The following is a 14,847-nucleotide window of genomic DNA, read 5'->3' as shown; positions in this document are numbered from 1 at the left end:
GAGAGGAGGAGAAAGGAATGAAAAATATAAACATTAATAGTAAACAGATCGAACACTGAAGGAGAACAATTGCGAAGATGATGATGTTTCCCAGCTGATTAAAACTGAGCACCATTTTGGTATACAGAGTCGAGGCTCGTGGAAGAGCTAGTACACTGGATATAACAGGATGCCAAAGGAAGAGTAGAGACAGGGGGAAACACCAACAGCAGAGTAGAAGGCCAAGATAGAGGGAGACTTGGACAAACAAGAGGTGTGGGGAGGAATGGGAGCAGTAGAGGATGCATGGGTGGACCATAACACGATGAGAAGGAACAAGTGATACTGGGCACAAATAGGCAGGAATTTGTCCAAGTCACAGGCCTTCTGTTTTCAAGAGGCGTCATACGGGATCTTACATGTTCACGGGCTAGCCGGCTTAACGCCCTCTCAGAATAATCGACGAACTCTATGACATAAAGTTCTGCACAACACACAGATGTCATAATCAGCTTTCCTGAATCCACTGCTGGATGAAATCTCATTCATCTTGCTCCTGCAAACTTCTTGATTTCATCCTATATTTTCCAAGAGGTCTTCTTGATCGTTTTTTTGTCTGTTTGGATTGACTCCAGTATTTCCTTGATCTAACAACGATTCATTCTTGCCATTTTGCCATTTCGGTCTCTTTACAATTTACTTTCTTATTATTTTATAGAGATATCGCAAAAATCTTATAGAACACTCACCAAGTGGCTTAAGCACTCAAGCAAGCACTCCATTGGAAACCATTGATATCAACCCCAGATCCCAAGGCAAAGCAGGCAAAGCAGTTGGGTCACTGTGGGGTGAAGCTGACTAACCCAAAGAATGACGGATGGTACCGTGTTGAGTTTGTTATGATGGGGAACGACAGTATGCCACGACTGGGAAGCTGTACCGCATTGCAGATGCAGATGATTGCTATTCAACCAGAGAATATCAAGATTGTCAACATGGGCAGGATGTACAAGCAACACTATCGCTCGTAGAGGTCATGCAGCATTATGGAGACGTCTTTGAAGGCACAGGACTGCTGGAAGGTGACCGCCACATCGAGATTGATGTGCACATACAAGTAGTTGTACACCCACCACATACAGTCACGTGAAAAAGTAAGTACACCCCATGTAAAGTTTTGACTTTTTCAACATATTTCAACATACAGCTATTTGATCTTCATTTCAACAATATTGATAGATAAAGGTGATATAATATAACAAATATCATGAAACATTTACATTTTGTAGTCCATTGTATAATTTAAATAAACATAAATGCATATTTCGCATGTGGAAAAAGTAAGTACACCCCTTCATTTATCACTACTTCAAATACCTAAAATTAGAATCAGGTGCACCAGCTCAGGTGCAAATGATTAGAACATCGTTAGAGAGGATCTTGGAGGAACCTGTCTTATTTAAACCTCAGACATTTAGTTTGGTTTGCTCTTTGTTGTTGAAGTGTGCAGCATCACCATGCCCAGATCAAAAGAGCTCTCGGAGGCCTTCAGAAAGAAGGTTGTAGATGCCTACGAGTCTGGGAAGGGATTTAAAAAGATCTCCAAACAATTTGAAATCAACCATTCGACTGTCCGGAAGATCATCTACAAGTGGAAAAGATTCCAAACAACTGCCAACTTGTTCAGGCTAGGCCGGCCCAGCAAGTTCAGCCCGAGAGCAGACCGCAAGATGCTGAAAGAAGTCTCTAAGAACCCCAGAATGTCATCACGGGACCTACAGGTAGCTCTTGCCACTGTTGATGTCAAAGTGCATGAGTCTACCATTAGAAAGAGGCTGCACAAATTTGATCTACATGGGAGGTGTGCCAGGAGGAAACCTTTGCTGTCCAGAAAGAACATCAGGGCAAGACTAAAGTTTGCCAATGAACACCTCGGGAAAGACCAGCACTTCTGGAACAATGTGCTCTGGACAGATGAGTCAAAGGTAGAGCTATTTGACAACAGTACCGGAAGACATGTTTGGCGAAAACCAAAGACACATTTGACCACAAGAACCTGATACCAACTGTAAAGCATGGTGGTGGAAATATTATGGTTTGAGGCAGCTTTGCTGCATCAGGGCCTGGGCAGCTCACCATCATAGAATGCACTATGAATTCTTCATTGTACCAGAGGGTGCTTGAGGATAATGTGAGGCCATCTGTCGGGAAGTTGAAGCTCAACCGAAGGTGGACCTTGCAACATGACAATGACCCTAAACATACCAGTAAATCCACCAAGGAATGGCTGAAAAGAAAGAAATGGAGGGTTCTGGAATGGCCAAGTCAAAGCCCGGATCTAAATCCCTTCGAGATGTTGTGGGGGGATTTGAAACGAGCTGTGCATGCAAGAAACCCCTCAAACATCACACAGCTGAAAGAATTCTGCATGGAGGAGTGGGCAAACAAAAATTTCTCCCTGTCGATGTCAGAGACTGGAAGACAGTTATAAGAAACGCCTACTTGAGGTTGTTTCTGCCAAGGGGGCAATACCACCTATTTGAGCCAAGGGTGTACTTACTTTTTCCACATGCGAAATTTGCATTTATGTTTATTTAAATTATACAATGGACTACAAAATGTAAATGTTTCATGATATTTGTTATATTATGTCATCTTTATCTGTCAATATTGTTGAAATGAAGATCAAATAGCTGTATGTTGAAATATGTTGAAAAAGTCAAAACTTTACATGGGGTGTACTTACTTTTTCACATGACTGTAGAGTTCCTGTCGCATTTAGAGAGAAGCTGAGAAACTTGACAGACTCCAGGATCTCAACATTATCACCCCATTACTTCACCGAAACCGTGGGCGGACAGCATGGTGACTGTTGTAAAATCAACGATGGATAAATTAGCATAAAACGATGCATTAGACCCTAGGGACCTCAACACAGTTATCAAATGTAGTCACGACCCCATGCACAAATTGAAGAGATCCTCCTGGATCTGACCAGTGCCAAGGTTTGGTCTGGTTTGGCATTGGATCCAAGAGAGAGATGGCGGCTCCTTCGCCTTTTCGTCCAGGGTCCTCAAACCTTCTATCTGATGTCACCTGCCCGCTCCAATCAGCGAGTGCCATCTCAGCAGTCCACCGCCCGGACCAATCACACGCCTCGGGGCGGGGCCCCATTGCCCCTCCCTCCCACTGTCCCCGATGATGACTCGGCTGGTGGCATCAGCGGTATTTGAATGTCCTGGTTCCGGTTACTTGTTTTGTCAAAAGAGTTGCTTTGTCAGTTGGAGAAACAGCTATAGTACCATCAGAACGGAACAGTGAAGGAAAGGTAGAGCGACAGAAGTTGTTGGCAATACTTTTAGCTAATGACCAGAAAGATCTATTGGTGGGAGAATATGAGAGGTTCTCACATTTATTTTGGATAAAGGAATGCTTCGCCTCACGAATAGCATGTTTGCAATGGTGTCCAGCAGATATGAAGGCTGAATGTGAGTTGGAGGAAGAAGAGTTTGTCCATGTCCGATATGCCACATTTCGTGCACGAATGGCTGCAGAGCAGGAATTATTGAACCAAGAGTTGGTAGGAGAGGTACTTGAAAGAGAAGGGGATATAAGCCTCCATTCCTGCAACAATAACAGTGTGTGCCTTTCCTCAAGCTCACCTTGTCTGGAACAGTGTGTGCCTTTCCTCAAGCTATAACATATTCGGTTCTGGTTACCTTCGCAAAAGCGGAAGGTTATGTTTTGATCGCTGTGTATTTATTTGTATGTCTGTGTGTGTGTGTGTGTGTGTGTATGTTATTCGCATAACTCAAAAAGTATTCAACCGAATTGCATGAAATTTGGTGGGATGATAGGTTATTATCCGGGAACCATTTGATTAGATTTTGGAATCGATCGGGTCAAAGGTCAAGGTCATGAAAAGGTCATGGATGTGATTACAATATCAAACTTTTGGCGGGATAGAATGGTTTAATTTGAAACAAATCTTCCCGCATGACAACGTAGGTGTGGCTTTGCTACACAGATCTTGTAGTCTTTTATTTTGGCAACAAAAGTAGCTGCGGCGAAGGTATGCGCTCTACCGAGTGCCCGTTCTAGTTTAATATCTGGTATCATGTAAGTACAAACCAGAGTAGTATGTACACAGGAGGGAGACAGGTGGGGGAGGGGGGTTAGGGGGGAAGGGGGGTGCTTCCTCCTTCAGATTACTCAACTATGACTGTCCCTGGTGGAAGATGTGCAAAGCATTTCCTGTTTCTTTCGACTTTGTACATAGTATTCACCTTCGTGGTTGTGCACCTGCACACAGGTGGAAATGCAGGACTGGCCGCTGCATACGCGGCTCGCAAGCTCGGCATCCCGGCGACCATCTTCGTGCCCGACACCACTCCCACCTTCACCATCGAACGACTACAGGGCGAGGGTGCCACAGTGGCCATTGCTGGCAAGGTAGAGTGCTCATCCATGAGACAAGGTCTTTATTGTTTCTCCAATTCTTCATGGATTATCCTTCCATTCGCCGAATGGTGAAATTTGCATTGAACTTGTTGCATCCTGTTCCCAATGAGATGCTTATGATGAACCTTTTTGTTTTGATTCCTCGTGTTTAAATCTTTGCAGATGCTTGATGATGCCATCGAACATGCGATTGGAGTAGCTAAGAGTAACGGATGGGTGTACATCCCTCCCTTCGATAACCCACTTATCTGGTATGAGATGCTACATTAACTATTAACTTTCCCCATGGTACTTTTGAACTTTTGAACTTTTTGCATCGTACAAAGATTCATATATCTGCGAAAGGATATTTTCCTCTTTCTGATCTTTTTGTTCCTGACCCTGGCTCTTCACAGGGAAGGTCACATGAGTTTGGTGCGTGAACTGAAGGCCACAATGCATGACCAGCCTGGTGCCATCGTGCTGTCTGTCGGGGGCGGCGGGTTGCTCTGTGGAGTCATTCAGGGTCTTCGAGAGGTGGGCTGGGGAGACGTTCCCATCATCGCCATGGAAACCGAAGGGGCACACAGCCTTAATGCCGCCATGAAGAGTGGACAACTCGTCACACTTCCAAAAATTACCAGGTTAGTCCAACATAGGTTTGATAATCAATTTGAACGTCTTCGACAAGAAATGTAATAACTCTGTCTTCGAATTTTGCAATATGGATGCTCATTGCCATATAACTTAATCCCCATTATCATTTATCAAACCAGAACGACACTCAGTAGAGAGCATACCTCCACCTGGTTGGCCATATCACTCAATGGTGAAGAATCACTTTCAAAATTCTACCATCTGGATCCAGATCTTCACCAAAATTGAATCGATTCTTCCTTGTCACACACACAACCTCTCCAACAGGTTTCGTCCAAATCCATCCATAACTTTTTGAGATATCCTGCTACGTATCGTTTTTGGCCCTATCTCCCAATGGTGAAGAATCACTCAAAAATAAAACAATTATTGTAACCGAATCCATATTCAGATCTTTACCAAAATTGAATCGATTCTTCCTTGTCAGACACACAACCTGTCCAACGAGTTTCGTCCAAATCCATCTATAACTTTTTGAGATATCCTGCTACGTATCGTTTTTGGCCCTATCTCCCAATGGTGAAGAATCACTTAAAAAATTAAATAACTCTCATATCCGAATCCATATTCAAATCTTCACCAAAATTGAATCGATTCTTCCTTGTCACACACACAACCTGTCCAACGAGTTTCGTACAAATCCATCCACAACCTTTTAAGATATCCTGCTACGTATCGTTTTTGGCCCTATCTCCCAATGGTGAAGAATCACTCAAAAATTCCACTAGCCGGATCCGAATCCGGATCTTCACCAAAATCTAATAATTTCGTGCTTGTCACATACGCTACATCTCTGCCAAATTTCGTCCGAATCCGTCCACAACTTTTTGAGATATTTTGTTCACAGACAAACGGACAGCCAAACAGACAGGGGTGAAAACATCATCTCCATCCACGTTTTTTGGCGGAGGTAATAAGCACATGATTTCTTGATATTGCAACATGTTTCCCAAGAGGTGTAACATGAGTACCAGACCATTAGGCCCATCAAGCTTTGAGTACCAATCTTTGAGTAACATAAGTACCCATCCAGGCTTTCAGTACCAAATCTTTGAGTAACATGACTACCCATCCAGGCTTTGAGTACCAATCTTTGAGTAACATGAGTACCCATCCAGGCTTTGAGTACCAAACTTTGAGTAACATGAGTACCCATCCAGGCTTTGAGTACCAATCTTTGAGTAACATAAGTAGTAAGTACCCATCCAGGCTTTGAGTACCAAATCTTTGAGTAACATGAGTACCCATCCAGGCTTTGAGTACCAAACTTTGAGTAACATGAGTACCCATCCAGGCTTTGAGTACCAATCTTTGAGTAACATAAGTAGTAAGTACCCATCCAGGCTTTGAGTACCAAATCTTTGAGTAACATGGGTACCCATCCAGACTTTGAGTAACAAATCTTTGAGTAACATAAGTAGTAAGTACCCATCCAGGCTTTGAGTACCAAATCTTTGAGTAACATGGGTACCCATCCAGACTTTGAGTACCAAATCTTTGAGTAACATGAGTATTGAGTACCCATCCAGGCTTTGAGTACCAAACTTTGAGTAACATGAGTACCCATCCAGGCTTTGAGTACCAATCTTTGAGTAACATAAGTAGTAAGTACCCATCCAGGCTTTGAGTACCAAATCTTTGAGTAACATGGGTACCCATCCAGACTTTGAGTACCAATCTTTGAATAGCATGAGTACCCAACAAAGTCTGGTTGTTTGTTTGTGCTCTTTCCTTTTAAACACTGAGCTTCTGGCAAGGAAACAGCACATACTAAGTCAGCGCATGTTTTAGAGAAGGTACTGATTTTTAAGTCTTCGGTGTGACTCGGCCAGAGCTCGGACCGCCAAACTCAAAGCGGACACCTAAGGTTGAACCAACATGTACAATATTCAATAACAGGCAGTCATATTAAAGTGTTTTTGATGACACCAAAGTAATACACCACTGTTTCTTCAGTATCGCCACCACACTTGGTGCAAAGCGAGTGGGTGAACAAACATTCCGTTTGGCCAATGAACACCCGGTGTTTCCTGCGATGGTGACGGACCAAGACGCTGTCAGGGCACTGGAGAGATTTGTTGGTGAGACAGTTAAACCTACTTTGAAAAGAGATTAATTACATTCGTATGACGCAACCTGAGTTTATTGTACCCTCTGTCACGCAACCTGATTTTATTGTACCCTCTGTAAGGCAACCTGATTTTATTGTACCCTCTGTCACACAACTTGATTTTATTGTACCCTCTGTCACGCAACCTCAGTATGAGTGTATTGCACCCTATGTCACGCAACCCGAGTATGAGTGTATTGTACCCTCTGTCACGCAACCTCAGTATGAGTGTATTGTACCCTCTGTCACGCAACCCGAGTATGAGTGTATTGTACCCTCTGTCACGCAACCCGAGTATGAGTGTATTGTACCCTATGTCAAGCAACCTGGGTATGAGTGTATTGTACCCTCTGTCACGCAACCCGAGTATGAGTGTATTGTACCCTCTGTCACGCAACCTGAGTATGAGTGTATTGTACCATCTGTCGCGCAACATGAGTAGGAGTGTATTGTACCCGATGTCACGCAACCTGAGTATGAGTGTATAGTACCCTCTGTCACACAACCTCAGTATGAGTGTATTGTACCCTCTGTCACGCAACATGAGTGTGAGTGTATTGTACCCTCTGTCACGCAACCTCAGTATGAGTGTATTGTACCCTATGCCACGCAACCTGAGTATGAGTGTATTGTACCCTCTGTCACGCAACCTGAGTATGAGTGTATTGTACCCTCTGTCACACAACCTGAGTATGAGTGTATTGTACCCTCTGTCACGCAACATGAGTGTGAGTGTATTGTACCCTCTGTCACACAACATGAGTATGAGTGTATTGTACTTTGAGTAACATGTCACGCAACCCGAGTATAAGTGTATTGTACCCTCTGTTACGCAACATGAGTATGAGTGTATTGTACCCTCTGTCACGCAACCTGAGTATGAGTGTATTGTACCCTCTGTCACGCAACATGAGTGTGAGTGTATTGTACCCTCTGTCACACAACATGAGTATGAGTGTATTGTACTTTGAGTAACATGTCACGCAACATGAGTATGAGTGTATTGTACCCTCTGTCACGCAACATGCGTATGAGTGTATTGTACCCTCTGTCACACAACATGAGTATGAGTGTATTGTACCCTCTGTCACGCAACCCGAGTATGAGTGTATTGTACCCTCTGTCAAGCAACCTCAGAATGAGTGTATTGTACCCTCTGTCAAGCAACCTCAGTATGAGTGTATTGTACCCTCTGTCACACAACCCGAGTATGAGTGTGTTGTACCCTCTGTAACGCAACCTGTGTATGAACGTATTGTACCCTCTGTCACGGAACCCGAGTATGAGTGCATTGTACCCTCTGTCACGCAACCTGAGTATGAGTGTATTGTACCCTCTGTCACACAACCTGAGTATGAGTGCATTGTACCCTCTGTCACGCGACCTGAGTATGAGTGTATTGTACACTCTGTCACGCAACCTGAGTATGAGTGTATTGTACCCTCTGTCACGCGACCTGAGTATGAATGTATTGTACCCTCTGTCACACGACCTGAGTATGAATGTATTGCACCCTCTGTCACACGACCTGAGTATGAGTGTATTGTACCCTCTGTCACGCAACATGAGTATGAGTGTATTGTACCCTCTGTCACGCAACATGAGTATGAGTGTATTGTACCCTCTGTCACGCAACATGAGTATGAGTGTATTGTACCCTGTGTCACGCGACCTGAGTATGAGTGTATTGTACCCTCTGTCACGCGACCTAAGTATGCGTGTATTGTACCCTCTGTCACGCGACCTGAGTATGAGTGTATTGTACCCTCTGTCACGTGACCTGAGTATGAGTGTATTGTACCCTCTGTCACACGACCTGAGTATGAGTGTATTGTATCCTCTGTCATGCGACCTGAGTATGAGTGTATTGTACCCTCTGTCACGTGACCTGAGTATGAGTGTATTGTCCCCTCTGTCACCCGACCTGAGTATGAGTGTATTGTACCCTCTGTCACGCGACCTGAGTATGAGTGTATTGTACCCTCTGTCACGCGACCTGAGTATGAGTGTATTGTAGCCTCCGTCACGCGGCCTGAGTATGAGTGTATTGTACCCTCTGTCACGCGACCTGAGTATGAGTGTATTGTACCCTCTGTCATACAACCTGAGTATGAGTGTATTGTACCCTCTGTCACGCGACCTGAGTATGAGTGTATTGTACCCACCGTCACCCGACCTGAGTATGAGTGTATTGTACCCTCTGTCACGCGACCTGAGTATGAGTGTATTGTACCCTCTGTCACACGACCTGAGTATGAGTGTATTGTACCCTCTGTCACGCGACCTGAGTATGAGTGTATTGTACCCTCCGTCACGCGACCTGAGTATGAGTGTATTGTACCCTGTCACGCGACCTGAGTATGAGTGTATTGTACCCTCTGTCATACAACCTGAGTATGAGTGTATTGTACCCTCTGTCACGTGGCACAGACGATGAGAAGATGCTTGTGGAGCCGGCATGCGGAGCGGCCCTTTCTGCTGTCTACGAAGACGCCATCGGCAAGCTGCAGTACGAGGGCAAATTAAGCCACAACCTGTCGTCCATTGTGATCATCGTGTGTGGAGGCAGCAACATTACACTCGCCCAGCTATACAAACTGAAGGCACAACTTGGAATTAAAGATGAAGCCGCAGGCCTAGTCAGCAGCTAGGCCTCCGATGTTATCTGTACAAAAGGAATCGTAATGATATTATTTTGGGTTGTTTTTTTCTTTTTTGAAATAGACCATTAGTTTCCTGTTTCTACATCTTTGTCTTTGTATCATTAACTAGTTGTATTTAGTTGTGATTAATTTTTTTTTAAGATAGTTCTTTGGAAACCATGAATTGACGGTAAAATGTAGGGTACGCCCTCCTATCCGCAAATGTCCAACGCCCAAAGAAAAGCGCAGCCGAAGCAATAATGGCGAAAAATAAAATCCAGTTGTCTAAAATCCAGAAATCGAATCTCTCGTTTGATTAGTAAATCAATTTCTGTGTTTAAAATGCAGGTGCGAAGATGCACCTCATTCTCTTGAATATATGTCAATGATGCATGAGACCTCAGGTGGATAAGAAAGGTGTGATTACAATACATTGCTTTATCTTGTGCGGTGAACACGAATACTCGTTTTTAGAGAACGTTACAAAAGGAATATCTGCTTAGTGCAGTCAGGTGATGCCTACCTACCTCCAAATTGGGAGGATACTTAACACGTGGCACTTGAAGCCTGCACAGGCTGGACCTGGGCCTTTCCTATATTGTTCAGCTAATGCGAGTTGGTGATGCCTTAATTTTTAGAATTTCATCATATATGATGTTTTTGGAGAAGGGAGGTTTTGGATTTTTGGCTACCTTTCCTTGTTCTGTACAATAAATGACCGGTGAGGAATGTACGAGGTCAGTGCATGATGAGTATGATGAGCAATGATGATGTTGATATTGATAATACATCACATGCGTGTTTCTGTGTTTTGTACATCACATGTGTTTTCTGTGACACAACAGATGAGCTGTGTTTTCATTTTGATATTCTGAGGTCAGCAGTGCATGCACAGTGTATGCATCAATGGTAATGAGTTAAAGCAGCAAAGACAACAACTTTACCATGAAAACAACTTCATGAAGTCCTGAGCACTCACTCAGTACTTACTGTGTTTGTCAAATTTTTGTTGTAAATATTTTATCCTCGCACCTTAATGTTGTACATTTCCTTTTACTTTTTTGTAGGGCAAATAAAAGTTTTATTCCTGAACAAAAGATTTGGGTTTTCTTGTTTACGTTTTTTATTATTTTAATGTTCATTTAATAAGGGTTGAGTATGTAAAAAATAGGAAATAAAATTGAGGAAACGGGAACGGAATTTTCCGCGGAATATTCACACCATCTTTACCTCCATTCCCGTAGCTTATACTTGAAGTATTGATTGTTGAGAATGTTGTGTGAGAAACAACAATAAGGACAAAAACATGGATGGCAGGTGACCTGCATTACATGGGTTTGGCCCATTTCGTTTCTGCAAACCGCAGAGTTGTTTTTGTGTAGTCAATTTTATGTGCTATGTTCTTGCCAATTATGTTGTTGTTTATTGTTGTTTTATTCAATTTTAAAAATACACTTTCGTTTCCATTGCAAGGTATCACTCTCGTCATTTGGCTGTGTGACGTCTGAGGTCTTAATGGCTGTAGGTCTTACCACCCTCCAGGATTCCGTGTGCAGTATCACTTCAGCCAGATCATATCAAACAAAGAAACAAACAAACAAACAGAAATGAAATGAAATGAAAAAATATATGAAAATAAATAAATAAATAAATAAATTGAAATGAAATGAAATGAAATGAAATGAAATGAAAATAAATAAATAAAATAAAATAAACATTCGATTTCAATCCCTACCAATCTGCTTGGCCTCACCTCCAACTTGCCACGCATGCAAAAGCCATCACATTCATATCCGACCCACATCTCTGCATCCATCAGCATTAAATGCTGGTCAAGCTTGCATAAAGTAAGGAGAGGAGGAGAAAGGAATGAAAAATATAAACATTAATAGTAAACAGATCGAACACTGAAGGAGAACAATTGCGAAGATGATGATGTTTCCCAGCTGATTAAAACTGAGCACTATTTTGGTATACAGAGTCGAGGCTCGTGGAAGAGCTAGTACACTGGATATAACAGGATGCCAAAGGAAGAGTAGAGACAGGGGGAAACACCAACAGCAGAGTAGAAGGCCAAGATAGAGGGAGACTTGGACAAACAAGAGGTGTGGGGAGGAATGGGAGCAGTAGAGGATGCATGGGTGGACCATAACACGATGAGAAGGAACAAGTGATACTGGGCACAAATAGGCAGGAATTTGTCCAAGTCACAGGCCTTCTGTTTTCAAGAGGCGTCATACGGGATCTTACATGTTCACGGGCTAGCCGGCTTAACGCCCTCTCAGAATAATCGACGAACTCTATGACATAAAGTTCTGCACAACACACAGATGTCATAATCAGCTTTTCTGAATCCACTGCTGGATGAAATCTCATTCATCTTGCTCCTGCAAACTTCTTGATTTCATCCTATATTTTCCAAGAGGTCTTCTTGATCGTTTTTTTGTCTGTTTGGATTGACTCCAGTATTTCCTTGATCTAACAACGATTCATTCTTGCCATTTTGCCATTTCGGTCTCTTTACAATTTACTTTCTTATTATTTTATAGAGATATCGCAAAAATCTTATAGAACACTCACCAAGTGGCTTAAGCACTCAAGCAAGCACTCCATTGGAAACCATTGATATCAACCCCAGATCCCAAGGCAAAGCAGGCAAAGCAGTTGGGTCACTGTGGGGTGAAGCTGACTAACCCAAAGAATGACGGATGGTACCGTGTTGAGTTTGTTATGATGGGGAACGACAGTATGCCACGACTGGGAAGCTGTACCGCATTGCAGATGCAGATGATTGCTATTCAACCAGAGAATATCAAGATTGTCAACATGGGCAGGATGTACAAGCAACACTATCGCTCGTAGAGGTCATGCAGCATTATGGAGACGTATTTGAAGGCACAGGAATGCTGGAAGGTGACCGCCACATCGAGATTGATGTGCACATACAAGTAGTTGTACACCCACCACATACAGTCAGGTGAAAAAGTAAGTACACCCCATGTAAAGTTTTGACTTTTTCAACATATTTCAACATACAGCTATTTGATCTTCATTTCAACAATATTGATAGATAAAGGTGATATAATATAACAAATATCATGAAACATTTACATTTTGTAGTCCATTGTATAATTTAAACTAGAACGGGCACTCGGTAGAGCGCATACCTTCGCCGCAGCTACTGTTCTGTACTTGGCATGGGAGTGTAGGGAACAGAACAACAAAAATACGATTTTGACCTTTTCGTGACCTTGACCTTGACCTTTGACCCGATTGCTCCCAAAATCTAATCAAATGTGTCCCGTATAATAACCAATCATCCCACCAAATTTCATGCAATTCGGTTGAATACTTTTTGAGTTATGCGAATAACATACACACACACACACACACACACAGACATACAAATAAATACACAGCGATCAAAACATAACCTTCCGCTTTTGCGAAGGTAATAAACATAAATGCATATTTCGCATGTGGAAAAAGTAAGTACACCCCTTCATTTATCACTACTTCAAATACCTAAAATTAGAATCAGGTGCACCAGCTCAGGTGCAAATGATTAGAACATCGTTAGAGAGGATCTTGGAGGAACCTGTCTTATTTAAACCTCAGACATTTAGTTTGGTTTGCTCTTTGTTGTTGAAGTGTGCAGCATCACCATGCCCAGATCAAAAGAGCTCTTGGAGGCCTTCAGAAAGAAGGTTGTAGATGCCTACGAGTCTGGGAAGGGATTTAAAAAGATCTCCAAACAATTTGAAATCAATCATTCGACTGTCCGGAAGATCATCTACAAGTGGAAAAGATTCCAAACAACTGCCAACTTGTTCAGGCTAGGCCGGCCCAGCAAGTTCAGCCCGAGAGCAGACCACAAGATGCTGAAAGAAGTCTCTAAGAACCCCAGAATGTCATCACGGGACCTACAAGTAGCTCTTGCCACTGTTGATGTCAAAGTGCATGAGTCTACCATTAGAAAGAGGCTGCACAAATTTGATCTACATGGGAGGTGTGCCAGGAGGAAACCTTTGCTGTCCAGAAAGAACATCAGGGCAAGACTAAAGTTTGCCAATGAACACCTCGGGAAAGACCAGCACTTCTGGAACAATGTGCTCTGGACAGATGAGTCAAAGGTAGAGCTATTTGACAACAGTACCGGAAGACATGTTTGGCGAAAACCAAAGACACATTTGACCACAAGAACCTGATACCAACTGTAAAGCATGGTGGTGGAAATATTATGGTTTGAGGCTGCTTTGCTGCATCAGGGCCTGGGCAGCTCACCATCATAGAATGCACTATGAATTCTTCATTGTACCAGAGGGTGCTTGAGGATAATGTGAGGCCATCTGTCGGGAAGTTGAAGCTCAACCAAAGGTGGACCTTGCAACATGACAATGACCCTAAACATACCAGTAAATCCACCAAGGAATGGCTGAAAAGAAAGAAATGGAGGGTTCTGGAATGGCCAAGTCAAAGCGCGGATCTAAATCCCTTCGAGATGTTGTGGGGGGATTTGAAACGAGCTGTGCATGCAAGAAACCCCTCAAACATCACACAGCTGAAAGAATTCTGCATGGAGGAGTGGGCAAACAAAAATTTCTCCCTGTCGATGTCAGAGACTGGAAGACAGTTATAAGAAACGCCTACTTGAGGTTGTTTCTGCCAAGGGGGCAATACCACCTATTTGAGCCAAGGGTGTACTTACTTTTTCCACATGCGAAATTTGCATTTATGTTTATTTAAATTATACAATGGACTACAAAATGTAAATGTTTCATGATATTTGTTATATTATGTCATCTTTATCTGTCAATATTGTTGAAATGAAGATCAAATAGCTGTATGTTGAAATATGTTGAAAAAGTCAAAACTTTACATGGGGTGTACTTACTTTTTCACATGACTGTAGAGTTCCTGTCGCATTTAGAGAGAAGCTGAGAAACTTGACAGACTCCAGGATCTCAACATTATCACCCCATTACTTCACCGAAACCGTGGGTGGACAGCATGGTGACT

At 42.8% G+C, this 14,847-nt stretch overlaps 2 protein-coding genes across 2 annotated transcripts in view; one reads left to right on the top strand and one right to left on the bottom strand.

Moving 5' to 3' along the window:
- Window positions 1-14,847, bottom strand: part of UNC93B1 (unc-93B1 regulator of TLR signaling) — a 119,256-nt gene that overhangs the window by 86,385 nt on the left and 18,024 nt on the right. The gene's annotated exons all lie outside the window — the stretch shown is intronic.
- LOC144888252 (L-serine dehydratase/L-threonine deaminase-like) lies at window positions 4,063-10,925 on the top strand. Its single transcript, XM_078767936.1, has 5 exons — window positions 4,063-4,431; window positions 4,603-4,691; window positions 4,836-5,063; window positions 7,033-7,157; window positions 9,617-10,925. The coding sequence occupies exons 1-5, from the start codon at window positions 4,198-4,200 to the stop codon at window positions 9,835-9,837; spliced, it is 897 nt and encodes a 298-aa protein (XP_078624062.1). The 5' UTR covers window positions 4,063-4,197; the 3' UTR covers window positions 9,838-10,925.

This window comes from Myxine glutinosa, chromosome 14 (assembly GCF_964187855.1).
Source record: "Myxine glutinosa chromosome 14, kmMyxGlut1.1, whole genome shotgun sequence".
Classification (NCBI taxonomy): domain Eukaryota; kingdom Metazoa; phylum Chordata; class Myxini; order Myxiniformes; family Myxinidae; genus Myxine; species Myxine glutinosa.
This window is presented reverse-complemented; position numbering and strand designations above follow the sequence as displayed.

Excerpts from the sequence above, each read along its gene's own strand:
- LOC144888252 (XM_078767936.1), top strand. The coding sequence starts at position 4,198 with ATGACTGTCCCTGGTGGAAGATGTGCAAAGCATTTCCTGTTTCTTTCG. Across the intron at positions 4,432-4,602 it reads CAGTGGCCATTGCTGGCAAG|ATGCTTGATGATGCCATCGA; the intron begins GTAGAGTGCTCA and ends AAATCTTTGCAG. Across the intron at positions 7,158-9,616 it reads GGCACTGGAGAGATTTGTTG|ACGATGAGAAGATGCTTGTG; the intron begins GTGAGACAGTTA and ends CACGTGGCACAG.